Source organism: Aedes aegypti, chromosome 3 (assembly GCF_002204515.2).
Source record: "Aedes aegypti strain LVP_AGWG chromosome 3, AaegL5.0 Primary Assembly, whole genome shotgun sequence".
Classification (NCBI taxonomy): Eukaryota; Metazoa; Arthropoda; class Insecta; order Diptera; family Culicidae; genus Aedes; species Aedes aegypti.
In genome coordinates this window covers 390,974,988-390,994,002 of record NC_035109.1, presented here as the reverse complement: position 1 = coordinate 390,994,002, position 19,015 = coordinate 390,974,988, and the positions used below count along the sequence as shown (strand labels likewise).

Sequence of the window (19,015 nt, the reverse complement as noted above, 5' to 3'; positions counted from 1 at the left end):
TGAAATAAATAAGATGAATAACATATTTCAACCATATTATGAAAATTCCGTTGCGTTTCAAAATAATAGCTTCTAAACCTAATATTTAGTATAAAAACGAAGGATCAAGTTTTCGAATTAAATTTAGAAGTCTCTCGGTTACTTACTTTTGTCTTTGAACAACCCTCTGAAACTTTATGTAAAATGACTGGAATGTAATAATTCCCTCATAGGCCATATTTCAAGTTATTTGTAGTTCGTCAATTTCAGCCAATTCGGACTACCAGAAGCTGAGATACAGCACCCCTAACTTGGGCATTTTGTATGGAAAAACAGCATTTGGTTACTAACTTATGTCACTGACTGTATATCCCCAAAACAGATATTATCATCAAAATTCTTACTAAGTAATTTGCTGAATTAATTAAACTTCTCTTATATATCAGGAAAGTTCTTTGGAAATGCCCTTTTTTTTAATTACTTGTTTAGTATCATTCCAAACATTACATTAATTTCTTATATCTAGGTGTTCTGTGTTATTAGACAACACTATCATCCTAATTTGGAGTTGATTTCACCTGCTTAGAAGAGAAAAAAACATGTTTTCAATTTACTTAACCTAACTTAACCTACATATTAATGTATTAATCGTGGCAATAGAAAATTGTAACGATTTTCGACTGAAATTATTAATTGTTTAATTTGACATTTGTTCCAATGTTTCAACATTGGATATTCTATGTAAATCATTGGTACCATACCAGGAGGAAGCTTCAGAATCATTTTCAAAATTTTGTTTTGAATCCTCTGCAGAGCTTCTTCCTGGTATTACAACAGCTAGTCCATATTGGTACAGCATACCACATGGCTGGCCTGAAAATTTGTTTGAATATCAAAAGCTTGTTCTTAAGGCAAAGTTTTGATTTTCTATTAATAAGGGGATAAAGATATTTTACATATTTATTACATTTGGATTGAATGCCCTCAATGTGATTTTTGAAAGTTAAATTCTTATCTAGCATGAGCCCTAGATACTTAACTTCATCTGACCAATTTATTGGAACCTCTCTCATCGTGGCAACATGTCTACTTGAAAGTTTCAAATAAAGAGCTGTTGGGTTTTGTGGGAATATTACTAGTTGAGTTTTGGAAGCATTAGGAGAAATCTTCCATTTTTGCATGTATGAAGAAAATATATTCAAACTTTTTTTTGCAATCGACTACAGATGACACGCAGACTTCGCCCTTTGGCGAGAAGCTTGTGTCATCCGCATACAAGGATTTTTGACATCCCTGAGGTAACTCAGGTAAGTCAGATGTGAAAATATTGTATAATGTTAGCATTAGCATTAAGGCCCAAGTAAAAATGGAGCAAATGTCAAAAGTGAAAAAGCAGTTTTCGTCGTTTAAATCGACAAATCGAAAAAAATAAAAACATGCAGCTGTTTTATTTCCAAAACAAAAAGGCTGTCTGTTTTTATTTTTTCCGATTTGTTGATTTCAAGGGCGAAAACTGCTTTTTCATTTTTGACATTTGCTTCATTTTTAATTGCACCTTAAGCAATTCGCACAAATTCGTAGGTGGTACAGTCCTAAACCGTTGTATGAGGGTTGCCTCCTTACCGTCCGTTACCAAAGTCAAAGATTTGGGACTAACCCTTAACTCTTAGACAAGACTGACGCATCGTCAAACAGTTGAGAGCTGTCCTGGCCACGTCCTTGCGAATGCTGAGGAATAGGGAAAGAATGATTAATTGAACACCTACTTAAGAAAGATGCAGAGAACTATACGACCTCTCATAGGTGTTACGGAATATTGTGGAATGTTAATGGGATAGGAAAGGCCATAGGATACGTTTGGCAGACGTTCTGGCACCTATGAATAATATTTTGGCATTGGTTCATATTGGAACAAACTCACCGGATTCTGCATTTGCAACCTCTCATTAATTCGACGTTCAATCGACCGTCCAAATAAAATTTTCTACGCTCAGGGTGGTGTCAACGATCCTGATGGCTTTGGCCACCGTAGCAAAACACTGTACGCGTGAATGGAAAAATTGAATGCGGAAAAATAACTAAACCGCATGCTTGGGCTTCCGAATTGCACTCTTGTGAAAATACTGTATAATATTGGTCCCAAAATGCTGCCTTAAGGAACACCAGCTCTTACAGGAAGTCTTTCAGACCTGGAGGTCCGATAATTAACCTGAAGTGTACGATTTGACAGATAACTTTGAATTATTCTAACAATGTATGTTGGAAAATTAAAGTTTTTTTTAAATTTTACGATCAAACCTTCATGCCAAACACTGTCGAATGCTTTTTCTATGTCTAAAATAGCAAAACCAGTAGAACAGCCTTCAGATTTGTTAGAACGGATCAAATTTGTTACACGTAAAAGTTGATGAGTGGTCGAATGTCCATGGCGGAATCCGAACTGTTCGTTGGCAAAAATTTAATTTTCGTTGATGTGGACCATCATTCTGTTCAAAATGACCTTCTCAAAAAGTTTACTGATGGAGGAAAGCAAACTAATTGGACGATAGCTAGAAGTTTCTGCAGGATTTTTGTCTAGTTTTAAAAAAGGTACAACCTTAGCATTTTTCCATTTGTCAGGAAAATATGCTGATTGAAGATTTTTGTTAAATATATCAACTAAGAATGATAAGCTACTTTCTGGAAGTTTCTTGATGAGGATGTAGAAAATTCCATCATCGCCAGAAGCTTTCACATTTTTGATTTTTTAATAATAGTTCTCACTTCTTCCAAATCAGTCTCCCAGGAATTTTCGAAAACGTTCTCTTGATTGAGAATATTTTCGAAGTCCTGAGTAACTTGATTTTCAATTGGACTTGTAAGTCCTAAATTGAAATTGTGCGCGCTTTCAAATTGCATAGCAAGTTTTTGAGCTTTTTTGCAATTAGTAAGTAATGAATTGTTTGCCTTTTTCAATGCCGGTATTGGCTCCTGAGGTTTTTTTCAAAATTTTAGATAATTTCCAAAAGGCTTAGAGCCCGGGTCCAATTGAGAAATCTTAATTTCAAAATTTTTGTTTCTTAATTGTGCAAAACGTTTCTTGATTTCTTTCTGCAAATCCTGCCATATAATTTTCATGGCAGGATCGCGAGTGCGTTGGAATTGCATTCTCCTCACGTTTTTAAGGCGGATCAAGAGTTCAAGATCATCGTCTATAATCACGGATTCTAATTTAACTTCACATTTTGGAATTGCAATGCCCCTAGCTTCAACAATGGAATTTGTAGAAGTTTCAAGAGCATTGTCAATATCAAGTTTTGTTTGAAAAAGAATGTTAACATCAAGATTAGAGTCAATATATGTTTCATATATATATATATATTCCAGTCGGCTCGAAAATAATTGAAAGTGGAGCTGATAGGGTTGAGAATCGCTTCATGGGATATTTGAAATGTAACAGGGACATGATCAGAATCAAAATCAGCATGAGTAACTAATTGGCTACAAAGATGACTAGAGTCGGTTAAGGCCGATCGACAACCGACTAGATCTTTACTGTACGACAAATCCTCCAAAAATGTCGTGAATACCAGGTCCCAACGCATAACCTTTTCATCGATTTCAAGGCGGCATACGACAGTATCGACCGCGTAGAGCTATGGAAAATCATGGACGATAACAGCTTTCCCAGGAAGCTCACGAGAAGATAAGTGCGACGATAGAAGGAGTGCAAAATTGTGTAAAGGTTTCAGGCGAACATTCCAGTTCGTTTGGATACCGCCGGGGAATACGACAAGGTGCCTGTTGTTCAATGGAAGGTGTCATGCAAAGAGCCGGGCTTAACAGCCGGGGTAAGATTTTTACGAGGTCCAGTCAATTTTTTTGCTTCGCGGATGATATGGACATCGTCGGCCGAACATTTGAAAAGGTGGCAGACCTGTACACCCGCCTGAAACTCGAGGCAGCAAAAGTTGAACTGGTGGTGAATGCGACCAAGACAAAGTACATGTTAGCTGGTGGGGCCGAGCGCGACAGGGCTCGCCTAGGTAGTAGTGTTACGATAAACGGGGATACGTTCGAGGTGGTCGACGAGTTCGTCTACTTTGGATCCTTGTTGACGGCTGATAATAACGTTAGCCGGGAAATACGGAGGCGCATCATCAGTGGAAGTCGGGCCTACCATGGCCTCCTCAAAAAGCTGTGATGAAAAAAGATTTATTCCCGCACCAAATGTACCATGTACAAACGCTCATAAGGCCGGCAGTCCTCTACGGGCATGAAACCTGGACGATGCTCGAGGGGGACTTGCAAACACTTGGAGTCTTCGAATGCTTTGGAAGATCTTTGGCGGAGTGCAGGAAAACGGAGCGGGGTGGCGAAGGATGAACCACGAGCTCGCCCAACTCTACGGCGAACCCAGTATCAAGAAGGTGGCCAAAGCTGGAAGGATACGATGGGCAGGGCATATTGCAAGCACGCCGGACAGCAACCCTGCAAAGATGGTGTTCGCTTCGAATCCGGTTGGTACAAGAAGGCGTGGAGCGCAGCGAGCTAGGTGTTCGGATCAAGTACGTATCGATTTGGCGAGCGTGGGGCAGAACCGAGGATGGAGAGATGCATCCACGAACCGAGTATTGTGGCGTGAAATTGTTGATTCAGTGTTATCTGTTTAGATGTTATTTAAATAAATGAAATGAAACTCACCTGTTAAAGTTCTGAAATGCTACGGCAAATGAATGTTATATGTTATTAATAAAATGTAAAAAAATGCTGAATTTAGATTTAGGTGATAGTGTTTTCTTACACAAATGAGTGTAAAGTTAGGAACGATACTGATAAAAAAATTCTTCTTGCAGTTGCCCAAAATGTTATGGCACATAAGGTAATAGAGGGAAATCTAGAATTCCGGGTAAGTGTGCTGCGATCTGTCAAACTTATTTTGCAGTACTAGAAGTGGTACCTAATCTGAACCCGACTACTGCCCTATTCGTCTCTGGTAATATGAAATAAAAAGGTATGGATTCTTCTAACGAATCAATCTACAGTAATTGAAAACAATTTCAGCATTCAAACAACCAATAATACAAAAAGCAAATATGATTACAATTACGCTTTATTAATCACCTTCGAATATTAATAAATATCATACGCAGACGCACGACCTACATTCATTGACGGTCAATGCAGTACGCAGTGCATTGCAGACTTGTAAGTCTTATCAGCACTAAGCTCAGTCATACATCCTTTTATTCTTAGTAACAAAATGTCCTTGCCTTGTTCAAGATACCGTTGCTACCGATATGATTCATCCATTCTACACTCTACTAGATCCTAAATTTCTCATCTGATAAAAATGAAAAAGGCCTTATCTCGCTTTCACTCTTTCAGATGCGTCAACTTCTCTCATATAAACTAAGTATCACTTGATCTGCCGTCGATCACCTGCTACCAGCACCACTACTACAGTTATCTATCCTAAGTGTGAGAGGCGCGTCCTCATTCTCACTGGCAGACTCAAAATGCAGGATGGCTTCCTCGGCGTGTTCTCGAGCAGCCTCGCTCTCGATCTGTCGATGCGTATTGTACCGACGCAGCTCCGAATGAATGAGCGTAATGACATTCGCATCGATGATCAAAAATGCAGCAAACACCTGCGAAAGAGAAAGAAAATACATTCTACAATCTTAATCGAATACGAAATGTTATTCTAGTTTACCATATTCCCTACGAAGTCGCCTAGAATTTGCTGAATACCGGATATAAGTAGTGTTACGACGATGCCGAAAACTTGCGTCGAGATGTTCATGATGCCCGAAACTGGTCCGTCCGGTTCTGGGAAGGTCAGCTCGGATGCGAACTCATATCCGATCGGTTGGAATCCTGTCATGAAGAAGCTGTACGAAACGGAACTGAGATAAGTAACCAAATTGTTTGGAATGATAAACCGTAAATATTTACCCAAGAAATACTGACGCTACTGAGACGAGTTTTTTGGATCGCGTTTCCAGTGCAAGTGCGAAGATGATCAACGTTAGCGCAGATAAACGACAAGCCCAGACGGCAGTTGCTTTGTATTTGTGCATGCTATCCAGGAGATAGCCGAAAACCATCGAACCTAGTAAACCCAACAGAATCAACGCCAGACCGATTCGGCCGGCATCGTTTTCACCATCTGGGAAATAGTTCATGACGATCTGGTTTAGCAATGTCGAAAACGCATTGAATATTCCACAGTTGATTCCGTAGGCGATCACCAAGATCAAATAGTTGTCGTTTTGCATCAACCTGCTGACTGCTGGCCAATAATCCTCCATCTTCGGCTTCATAGTTCGCTGAAGTGCTTGCACGTGGCTTGGCGCGAACTGAGGAGCTGATTTGAACACCGCAATCACCATACACGCTATCATTGTGGATATTCCTGCCACTGCCATCAGAAAGATCTTCAGGTTCACCCCTATCTCGTCAACGTCATCGCTGTTGCTGATGACGATCGGAGTAAAGAAAAATCCTATAGCTATGCCCAATTGCGCAGCAAACACTCCAAATGCACACACTGATGACGCTTCGTCAGGCGAGAACCAGGTCGACGCCAATCTCGACGGGATGCTCAATAAAAACACCTGGGAAAATGCTGAAACCGTTTGTCCCAGCAGTACCATCTGGAACTGGTTTCTTTGGACAGAGAACACTTTGATCCATGCTCCAATCGCGGTCCCGACTGATCCTATGACTGCCGTTTGCCGCATATTCCGAACATCCATGATGTACGTAACCGGGAAGACACATATTATGTAGACCACCATGAAAATCATTGACGTCCAGTCGACCCACACCGAAGTTACATCGTAATATTTCATCACAACATTTGCCACAATACTGTACTGTATCCACTGCACATAAGAGATCGCAATACTCATCATTCCTAAGGCCAACATCGCCCATCTTCGTTTGTACAACTGAATCTGCACCGACGTAAAGCTGTAGTTCTCCGGAATCGTCAACGTGGACTGTGATATGCTCCGCGTGATCGATTGATACGTAGACTTCCTCTCGATATGGGAATGAACGACAATGGCCTCGCAGTCGAAAGATTTTGGTTCGTCGGGAATTTTCTGCGGATGCAAGCCATTGTGCAATAGCGGCACGCACAGATAGTTCTGGTTCTGTGTAGGAATGATCGATGTCGAAAGCGATTTCTTCCGGTCCAAATTGCTGGCAATCTTCAACGACTGCACCAGGAGGCTCTTCTCGTGAAAAATCTTATCGTTCTTCATCGTGACGCAGCTTAGACGAAAACAGAGAGTTTGAACCGCGAACGGCCTCACCTCTGCCGTGTCAACTCGCACGAGTTGCCAATCTGCAACTGATCACTCGGAGATGCATCTGCCTTCTGGTGTACAGCCCCAACCGGTGCAGAAGAATGGAACAAGATGGGAATCTGATAAACTCAGTCCTGTGTCTAGGTAGCTTATCTGCAGAAAGTGTGGTTTGCTAGCTGGATGGCAGTGAATGCATTACCTCGACACGGTCCATCCCTCCAGGTCTAAGATACTGACAGATCGCTTCGGGTGCTGGTGATAATGAAGGCGAGGAGAGATGTTTGCTCAGTGAACAGCAGATAAGAAGAAATTGGATTATTCCGGTGTGATATGAAAGGGTAAATTTTACAGACAGAAGCCCTAGATTCGCAATAAGCAAGCAGGCAGCACGAAGTTATATTGTTCGAGCGTGTACCTGGAAGGATTAGGAAGTATACTAATTTTGCCTGCTCTCTTGTGACTCGGAACGATGATTACATTGTTGGCCATAGGTAGGAGGTAACTGCGGTAACGATCGACTACTGATCAGCATGTTGAAACGTGTGAGCGATTATTTATTTGATCACCCACATGATGCATTAGGCAATGTCGTATTTGAACGGAGGCGCTGAAATTAGGCATATTTGAATACTGTAGCTTTCAGTTGAATATAGGAAATCGAGCCTTCTTGCTTATCATATACAGGAGACAGGAACAAACATGATTGCGTCATATAGAAGCATCACGGAATTGACATTTTATTATTGATCGATTCAGTCCAAAAGTTGTCCGATTTTAGTGAAATTTTCATGTTTAGAATAAATCGTGTTATGCTTAACTACTTCATATTGCATGAAGCAATAATGCGTGATGTTTTGAAATATTTTCGTAGTCGTAGTGCGACAATATATCGCTATGTTGAAAAAGTGAACAAGGGCGTTCAAGTATTTTGCTTGCATTGGGTATATGTAAACATCATTATTGATCATTGTTTGTGAAAAGGTCTCTAACGTAAGACTTATCAAAGCTATCAGCTTTATTACCTATAGTTTCATAATAAACACGAATAATCTTCTTATAATTTTTTTTATTTGCATTTCTATATTGCAAATACGGTTGAACCTCCTGAGTCGATGTTTCGTTACTCGACATTGGCTCATAAAACTAAATAGAAAATCAAATTATTTGAATTTCATGGCTAGGGAGCATTAAAAAATTATGTCCATTGTGTGCTGTCACGTGTTCCACAGCGTTGATAACGTAGCAAGCCAAGTATCGTTCGGGTAGCAGGTACTTTATTCTGTATTTTCTTCTTTTAAAAGAAAGACTTGTTATTTAATTTATCTAATACAGATAACTTGAACGATTGGAGTTTCAGCCCTTACAAAAGGTATAGAAAACATTTCACCGATAGTATATTATAAAACCTTCCGATTATGAAAATATGGATCAAATACTGATCTCTAGCGAGAAAAAATCCGATGTACATTCGATTTTTATAATCGTTTGGTTCAGACATAGCGTGCATCCCTGACATGGTTTTCGGTAAGCTACAGCTGTTGGCGCGATAGAAGCGGCTGGCCACCCTATGTGAGGCATTTCATAAGAATAGGCCAAACGAAAGTCAAAAGGAAAAGAAAATTGTATCTTGAAGATAGAAGTCGATTGAACCAGGTAATAGGTCGAACCGAAATATTAAAGTCTAGGTCATAATTTAAATAGTAATTATTTTCTGAAGTCAACAAATAAGTGCGGATGAATCACTGAAGATTGTGAGTACAAATATTGTTTGAAATCGATCTGTAATATTATATTAAATAAATGTGTTTTAGTTTAAGCTGATCAATAAACTAAACAAGTCTTTGATCTGCGATGGGTCGTTTTCTTGACAAATTATGATTACGAGATCTAATACATCAAATGAGTTAACAAAACAGTAGCCGATTTCTTGTCTCGATCACCAGTATTGTACCATGAAGACGAAGATATCAACGATGAAGAAGTCATGTTCCTACAGTTTATAGAAGCTGAAACGAAATCATTAGTAGAACGGAAGCAATTGATTGTTGAAACTCGACGAGATCCTGTCGTAAGTCGTGTTGTGAACTATTACAAGACTGGATGGCCTACCAATGTGCAAGATTCTGAGTTGAAGAAGTTCTTCGTTCGTTGAACAGAGCTGATTGTGGAGAAAGAAGTGCTCCTGTGGGTCTATCGGATCGTAGCGCCTACAAAACTTCGGCCGTTTTTACTTCAAGAATTGCACTCAACGCACATGGGAATTGTGAAAATGAAATCGTTAGCAAGAAACTATTTCTGGTGGCCTAACATCGATAAGAACATTGAGAACATGGGTAAGCGATGCAAGTGCAGATCAGGATTGGGAATGTTCCAATATCTCCATGGAAGCTATGCTCTCGGCCATTAGGTCGATCACCTGTTTTTGAAAAATAAGAATTTGCTTATTATAACCGATAGCTATACAAAGTGTATAGAAGCCTGTTTGGTGAGTACATTATCAACAAAGGAAACTATTGACAAGTTAGTAGATTGTTTCGGACGTTTCGGGAATTGCGATGTTTTGTTGTCCGACAATGGTAGATCGTTTACTGCGGCAGACTTTCAAGAATTTTGCAAGGAAACAGGAATATGTCATCTAACTTCAGCTAGTCTAATGGTGCAGCTGAAAATGCAGTGAAGACATTCAAGAACGCACTTAAAAAATGCTTGCGGATAGCTCTAGCCGTGGTAAGTCACTTGCTTCAAAGATGAACCGTTATCTTCAAATGTATCGTGCTACACCGCATTGCACAACAAATGAGACACCATTCAAACTTATGTTTGGAAGTGAGATGAGGACTAGATTCGATTCTCTGCGGAAAGACTAGAAGTTGGCTGAGATTTGAGTTGAATGTTTATTTTTTCATTCCTTAACACTCCACGGTACTAATCATCACATGTTACCAAAAATGCTCTAAGTAAGCTCATCCTCCTATGAAGTCTATGAAGATAGTTTTTTTTCTCTTTATCTTCTTAAGTGCACACATAATTTATTTCGCCGAGGCCGGCAAAATAAATCGCCGAGAACCCAACAGCTGAGATCTCGGCAAAAATTTCGGTAAAAGTTCGAAGTGCCGACTAAACTGCAAACTGCAATGGAAATCAGATGCTTTAGGAAAACTATCAATCAAGTTTTCGTGTCCCTAATTCGATCCATACCGTTCTTCCCTAAGGTGAAGAGATGTTCCAGAGCATTACCTGAAAAAGTAAAGCTATGAATGTCAAAGGAACTAAACAGATACGCTGAACTGAATTTTACGCACGATTAATTATGCTCTTAGGGGGGGTCCGTAGCCTTGAGGTAACGCTTTCGCTTCATAAGCGGAAGGTCATGGATTCAATTCCCAGCCCCTCCAAAAAAATAACCCGTCCAGCCACCAGAAGACGCCGCACGGAGGACCGTGCTTAGGGGAACACATCCATACTCCGTCAGTATCAGATGGTGACTGAGACAAACTGACCCACTTCGCAGGCAGCTACACACTTAAAAACGATATCGCTGTTCGGTAAATTATTTTACGGTTTTTGATCAGTAAATCATAAAAAATACTGAGATTCCAGCTTATCTTGGTAAACATACTGATTTTTCGGTAATATATTATATTTTTTACTGAACACGGCAAACGCTTGTGCTGATAACACACCGTGAAATTACAAATTACCGAGAAAATGTGAAAAGTCAGTAAATGTAAATACTGACTTACCAGTATCAAATATTTTTTACCGAGTTTTCGTCAAAACGCAACGAAAACAAATACCTAACCAAATTTGCAAGCTGTCAAGAGAAAATTTTCTTTTAGTAAGAAGCTTCTGCAGCAGAATGCCTCTTGTTGATCATTTTCATGGAATGGACTGACGGAAATTCCATTTTATTGATATTTTAGCCCTATCGCTGCTCACGGTAAGTATGCAAAAATCATTCGACGGACCAGAAACGCAGCTAAACTGGCACAGCGTCGCACAAGTTGGAAAGATAGCATATCTGTTATTGTGCAGATTTATTAACTTCCGTGAGAAATAACGCAACACCAACATGTTATTACATCATTATGAGCCGTCAATTACATACTTCTGAGAGGCCATTCCGATTCCGGTGATCTTTTCCAACTCGTCGGAGGCTGCAGAATTGAGCGAACTTCCGTTACAATAGGACACCAGATTCCAATCAAGAGCAGTCGACAGAGGCAGAATATGAGATTTATGGAAATATAGTGGAAATTTAGAAAAATATGGTCAAATTTGGGGAAATGAGAATGGGATTGGGGCTGTTGAAAAAAACTGAAAAAATCAGTAATAAAAGTAAACAAAAATTACTTTACCGAAATATACAGTAACGTTTTGGATAGATTGTTACTGACTTTATCGGTAGTTTTTTGACATCTCAATATTTCATAGTTTGCGGAGTTTTCGGTACTCACAAACTATTACCGACTTATCTCTGCTGTTCAAAAACCCAGTAAAATTTTACCGACTTCGGTAATAAAATCTTAGTGTGTAGCCTCAAACGACTCAGGAACACGGCAAAACGAACCACCGCAAGAGCAATTGACTATGGCTTATGGAAATCGATTGGACCAACAACAGAGCACTCTCCTACCTGCTCGGAGTGAGAGCAAAAGAGCAGAAGAGAGTGAAAGCAGATGTAAATATAGATTAGCTAAAAATAGAACTGTATCGGTAAGGAAGATACAGATAAACTGATTCCGGCACAGTAGTGGCCACGAGCACGGAGAGCCTTAAAAAAAAAAAAATATGCTCTTCACATAAAAAGTAAATTACTTACTTGTTGGCATCCTCCTCCAAACTTAGCAGCTCTTCATTTGCACATTAAACATTCAGAAGCAGTTGTTGAACGATGAAAATGAAAATGTAGCGTGAAACAGGGTTAATTTCTGATGAAGATGGTCAAGCTACATATCTACATACTCACCAGGAATTCCTTCTGGAATATCTCATTATTTTTCACTAGTTTATTTATTTATTTATTTCTTCTTCACCAACAGGCTATTGAGCCCCAATGATGGTTATTAATAATTGAAACTATTTTTAATATTATTTTTCCTTGGATCCCTCAAAGAATGTTTTCAATACCCATTTCAATAGTTTAATCCAGGAATCATGCCTGGGAGTAGCTCGAATTTCTCCAACGAGTCCTCCAGAATTTTTTTTTTCTATCTTTATAACGAAATTTTTAGCCCTGGGTTAGTTCATCTCGGGACCAACGGCTTTACTTCCATTCCGAAGGAAGTCGTTACTATAACTCTTAAGTCATAAATGACTATCTCGAGGATAAGTTTCGATCTCAGGTCCCCGGAGTGAAAGGCGTGTGTAACCTGTTTTATATTTATTTTAGGTTATTCAAGCAGTGGACTCCCAATCTTCACCCACCATTCCATTTAAGTCTTTCTAACGCACTGGTATCATATGAAAAAATCAAGAATTTATTCATGGAATCTGGATAAAAAATATTCAAAATACAAAGAAACTACATCATGTTTTTTTGTAATTCTAGCAAAAAGCATACTAGGTAATTTGTAGGGATTTCTCGAAGCATTCGTCTATGATGGAATCATTTTAATAATCGTTAGGAAACTTTTTCAAGTATTTCATTACGAACTTGATTGGGAACTATACACATAATAACGATTCGGAAATCATATATACTTACAAACTAATATAAGACTTAGTTAACTTTTGTTTTTTTCTCCATTTATTCCTTGTAAAACTCATCCAGTTTTTTCTTCCGATTTTTCCAAGAATTTTATCTACAAATACTCCCTGAAATTATTTTAAGCGTTTCCTTAAAAAAAAAGATATTCGGAAATTCATATAGAGATTTTGGAAATTTGGGAATTTTAAGAGCTTTCAAAGAAGTAAGAAAGTATCCTTAAAAGAATTTATGGGAAACAATATTAAAATAATGTTTATGGGTTTTCCCAGTGATAAACTCATAGTGGTTTCTGCGCTCGTGTACATACACGGTACATGTCACCAACCCTACTTAAAAATTGCTGGTGGAATATATAAAGATCAGCTGTTCCCAGCTAAATCAAATGGCAGTATTTTCAACCAGTAAATTTGCGCATGTGTTCGTGACACCGCTCAATTGGCATAGAACAGCAAGCCAAGCCCATGAGGAGAGCGCTTTGCGAAATAGGAGTATGTGATTATTGAATAGAAATCAAATTCAGGTTAGTTTCTGGGTTCATGAGTCCTCTCCGTACATCACGGATAACGCGCCCTATCTAGTGAACAGGGAGTCGTGAGTTAGATTCTAACATAGAAGACGTGTAACTTTCTCGCAAATTTCACATCAATTTGTCTATTTAGTTCAATTGCTAAGTATACGTAATGGTTAGTTTTAGGGTAGTTGTTCAAACTTCCACTCAAATAGTTAGCCGTAAAACGATGAAATTACAGTCGACTCTCCATAACTCGATATTCAAGGGACCATCGACTTATAGAATTATCGAGTTATAGAACATACCGATAACAAAAAATTTAAAATCAAAGGCTCAAATTTCTATATTTCATGTACTTTTATGATCACTTCTACAAGCAGATAATATCATTTTGTTGATAGCATTTTGAAAAAATATCTTTGAACACTTTTTTCAAAATATTCGATAAATCCCTTATTTTTACTAAAAATTTATATTTTCATTTTTATGTTTTTAAACTTTTATTACAACTTGCAGGTCCTTAATTCGCTGCCAAACCAGAAATGGTCCATGTCTTCCTGTATAAACATGGGTTTTTAGATGGATATCGAGTTATGGAGGGACATTTTCCTCCCACGTGACATCGACTAGTGGAGACATCGAGTTATAGAAACATCGACTTATGGAGAGCATGAAGTATGGGAATTTGAAGGGACCGCAAAATCCATCGAGTTATAGAATATATCGAGTTATAGAACATCGAATTGTGGAGAGTCGACTGTATAATAAAAATCAATTGTAGTTAATCAACTCGCATAATGCCCGACAAAATGAATTTAAAAAGTAAGCAATGCTAAAGCAATTTCTTAGACAATAGATAGCGGGAATTTTCGGCTAAATGTAAAGTTTAGTTCATAACATATTTTTCAAGGAATATCAACCTGGTTAAGGTTTCTTCACATCGATGGCAGATATTTAATCATTTGTAAAAAGGCCAACGAAATCGACCATGGTTTTTATTCCATCAATTAATTCTTTCTTTTTACCTGGTCCCAACGTATCACCTTTCCATCGATATCAAAGCGGCATACGATAGTATCGACCGCGTAGAGCTATGGAAAATCATGGACGAGAACAGCTCTCCCGGGAAGCTCACGAGACTGATAAGAGCAGCGATGGAAGGTGTGCGAAATTATATTAAGTTTTCAGGCGAACTTTCCAGTTTGTTTGAATCCGGCCGGGGACTACGACAAGGTGATGGGCTTTTATGCCAGTTGTTCAATATTGGTGCCAGGTGCCATGCGGAGAGGCGGACTTAACATTCGAGGTTCTGCTTTTTTAAGAGATCCGGTCAATATATTTGCATTGCGGATGATATGGACATTTGAAAAGGTGGCAGCCTGAAACGCGGTACAGGTGGTGAATGCGACCAATACAAAGTACAGTCGAATTTTGTTCGTTGCACTATCTTTAAGTGGGCTACGTTTTAATTGGGCGTTAGTTGGACTATAGCCCTCCTAAAACGAAGACAAACGTCATTTTCTGACATAAGACGAAATGGACCAATGCACGAGTTCACTTTTTGACGTTTGTGCGGTCTCGTATTATGTATGTGACCATGGAAACGCGTGAACTTGGCATCGCTCAAACGTCAAAATAGTGAAGTCGTGCATTGGTCCATTTATCAACGTTGATAGCTCTGTTTTTCTTTTGTTCTATGTAAATTGACAGCTCGAAACTCAGCCCAATTAGTGAAAGTCTTTAAGTGGGCTACAGATTAAGTGCAACGAACGAAAGTTGACTGTACATGCTAATTAGTGGGACCGAGCGCGACAGAGCTCGCCTGTGTTACGATATACGGGGATACATTCGAGGTGGTCGTCGACTTCGTCTACCTTGGATCCTTGCTCACGGCTGACGTTAACTGTGAAATACGGAGGTGCATCATCAGTGGCAGTCGGGCCTACTATGGCCTCCTCCACAAGAAACTGCGGTCAAAAAAATCGCACCCGCACATCTCCCGTGTGCGCAATTTTGCGTTGATGTTCCCACTTTTGCCCCCGCTTCTGCGCGTGCATTCGTTTCAAGTTCGATTCGAGCAAACTGCTCGAAAAATCTAAACGCAGGAGGCGCTGTCAAAATTCTTGCGCGAGCGATCTGTCAAAAGTTTTTTCCTCGACCTTCCATCATCTGTCGTGCGACTTCTTCAGTCTTCAGAGGAAAACTCGTTGTTCCTTGGTGCTTATTTTCCAATTATTCCCGAGTAAGAAAATGCAGGCTCTGCGTCCACTGACCAATTTGGCTGCCCGCAACGGTAAGTAACAGTGCCGGAATGGAATTGTGCTGAAACAATCGGTATTTTACATGAAAATCTTCGTTTTTATTTTGGCCCCATTACATAACCCTGGCCATATAGAATGCCACCCTCTTTTAGTGATGGCTGAATCACAGAACATTGAATAATCGACTGCTGGTTCGTTTTTTGTTGCAGGCGCCTTTTTCGCCCGCAGCTACCATGGCCCGAGCAACTTCCGGGTGTTCACCATGAACGACATGCCCGTTCCGGAGGGTGACTTCTTCGAGCAACACCGCCGCAAGAACCGTACTTACAATGCTGTGCTGGCCGCCGGAATCATCATCTTCGGAATCACCGCAACGATTGTAAAACATTGACTTCTGTTTTGGATCTGACCGAGGAATTAACGCGATTTCGCATTCTATCTTTTTACAGGCCAAGGAATCCGGACTGATCTACCTGAACTACAGCCCACCAAAGAGCCTCGAGTAAGCTGGAAGGTGGATTTGTGATAGATTTGCTAGCAGCAAGCGAGTGTAATTCGAACATGTTATGTGTAAAATAAACCTATGAATGGAATATCGCTGTTTGAGCTACTGTTCTGGTTTGGGGATTATTGTCAGGTCTTGCAGCTTTTATCGTGCACTGCGATTGTTTAATTGCTTTCCTTAACTTTAGTTAGACACTTCCTAAACATGAAGTGGTCAGATATGTTTTGTTCCAACTCAGGAATTTTTAATCACAATATTAGTCAAATTAATCTAAAACATATGTAGTTGGTACCTTCGGAAAACTTCCAAGTGTTTCCCTATTTACCATCTTGATCAGCAGAGCTGTACCACTTTCTTAACTTGATGCTAAAATTTTCAGTTTGATGACAATTGCACAAACATAACTAAGTTTTTTTAAATTCAAAGCAGTGGTTCCCAACGTTTTTATAGCTGTGGCCCACTTTCAAGTTTTACAAACATCCCGCGGACCCCTGGAAATGAATATGGTCTTAGTCAGAATTCATGGAACTGAAGGGCACAGTACACTATGGCAAATATTTGGCTTGGATACATACAGACCCAAACAAATGTTTGATAACGCAAAGATATTGACAGTGTTTAGATCGATTTTTGTCTGTTGGATTAGACAAACTAAACATTTACTCCTTTGGCAAAGCTATCAGTAGCGGGTCAAATATATAATGGAATGTAATTACTAATCCATCGCAAGAAATATCATAAGTTTTCTCAAGCAATTTAAAAACGATCTCAAAAAAGATTTCCAAATGATCTTATGAAACATTCAGAAAAATCTATCAAGATGACCTAAGAACATATGAAGTTTGCTAGGGTTATAGCGCTAATTTTTAACCCATCACTAAATGTAGACTCATTCATACGATGTTGGTCTTTGTATGAAAATTCGAAAGTTGACACAGAATTCTTTTAGGTCGAAAATTAGTACTTTTACCCTATGATCTTCTCTGATGAAATACATCGAAAAACTACACTGAAATTAATTGCATACTAAAATGTCCTAGATAATGAGGAGGTCGAAATGAAAAAGTGGCTCAATCAGCATCTGAGGTTGATTTCAACTCATGAGACAATTTCTTTCCGAGTTCAAGAGTATATCTTTCGATATCTAGGAGGGAAACGATTCCGAATCAGTGGAGTAGCAGACCTCTTATCTTCTAAAATAAGCTTTTTGTTTCAAGGAATCTAAATGTTTCATGGGATGAAACCTGTTCACAGTTTCAAAAAACGACTTTGAATCTAGAAGCAATAATTTGATACGCTAGAGTACCGATGCATGGTCAAAATCAGTATCATTCAACCAGCTTAGTGGCCGAACCTGATTAAGGGGCGCGCTTTTGAGAGTTTAATCACAGACAAACAGACGTCACACTCTCACTGCTGTCCATCGACCAACTTTTTAACGTTCGATCCGAATATATGGTAGGTGGTCAATCGACCAACCGCAGCGCTCGCGTCTTTTTTGTTCGTGTTTGACGTATACACACTACCGTCACCTGTTGGTCCATCGTCCACCTACAATGTTTTTAGCATTGCCCGAATAAAAAATACAATACAAAAACAATATAACGTATTGTAACAGTACCATTCAATATATTGGAAATACAATACAGTATATGTAAAATGACAATACAATTACAGTACAATATATTGTTGTGAACAGTTCACTGTATGGTATATGAGATTTTTGCAATATAATGTATGGGTGGTTAAGTATCGTAACAATACAAATATAGATATTTTCTCATACAAACATTTTGAAAATACAATACGATATAATGTTCATGTATTGTCTTGATCAGCAATTCGTGTATTGTTGTACAATACAAAAACAATTCAACGAACTGTATCATGGTTGCATTCGTCGTTACAGCTAATGTCAAGTGACTTCTAAAAAACTACTTATTTTAACTTTTTGAATATTTTTCACCCAACATTTCTTGCTTTCTGAACTTGTTTTGTTTATTTCTTTCAGCAAAGCTACAAAGAAAAAAGCAATAGTTGTTTTACGCGAAATTAGGAATTTGACCAAAATTGTAAGGTATAAAACCAATTAAAAACAATACAATGTTCTGTAACAATATATTATCTTCTTCTTCTTCTTTCTGGCATTACGTCCCCACTGGAACAAAGCCTGCTTCCCAGCTTAGTGTTCTTATGAGCACTTCCACAGTTATTAACTGAGAGCTTACTATGCCAATGACCATTTTTGCATGTGTATATCGTGTGGCAGGTACGAAGATACTCTATGCCCTGGGAAGTCGAGAAAATTTCCAACCCGAAAAGATCCTCGACCGGTGGGATTCGAACCCACGACCCTCAGCTTGGTCATGCTGAATAGCTGCGCGTTTACCGCTACGGCTATCTGGGCCCCTTAACAATATATTATATTGTTTTTGAATTGTATATCCAAACAAGAATAATATTGCTTCGACATTCAATTACAATACGCTGTATTGTATCCAATACGTTATATTGTACGTTATATTTTACCCTAGTCACCAAAAATTTCAGTGACGACTTCCTTCGGAAGGGAAGTAAAGCCGTTGGTCCCAAGATGAACTAGCCCAGGGCTAAAAATCTCGTTAATAAAGATAAAAAAAAAAATTACACCGAGTCTAGTTTTGTTCTGAAAACTCAGTCCATTCATATTTGTTTGGTCTACTAACGAACTGTCAAATTTTGACTAAAAGTTAAACCACAGATAAGGTAAAC

General features: G+C 39.0%; 2 protein-coding genes across 2 annotated transcripts; one reads left to right on the top strand and one right to left on the bottom strand.

Moving 5' to 3' along the window:
* Positions 1-5,053: 5,053 nt before the first annotated feature.
* On the bottom strand, positions 5,054-7,903 carry LOC5571610 (feline leukemia virus subgroup C receptor-related protein 2). Its single transcript, XM_001659756.2, has 3 exons — positions 5,917-7,903; positions 5,675-5,852; positions 5,054-5,609 (listed from the first exon to the last, which is right to left on the bottom strand). Exons 1-3 carry the CDS (start codon positions 7,230-7,232, stop codon positions 5,397-5,399), a joined length of 1,707 nt encoding a protein of 568 aa, XP_001659806.1. The 5' UTR covers positions 7,233-7,903; the 3' UTR covers positions 5,054-5,396.
* Positions 7,904-15,600: 7,697 nt separating this feature from the next.
* Positions 15,601-16,352, top strand: LOC5571609. The gene is made up of 3 exons (XM_001659757.2): positions 15,601-15,791; positions 15,969-16,138; positions 16,209-16,352. The coding sequence occupies exons 1-3, from the start codon at positions 15,749-15,751 to the stop codon at positions 16,263-16,265; spliced, it is 270 nt and encodes an 89-aa protein (XP_001659807.1). The 5' UTR covers positions 15,601-15,748; the 3' UTR covers positions 16,266-16,352.
* Positions 16,353-19,015: the final 2,663 nt, after the last annotated feature.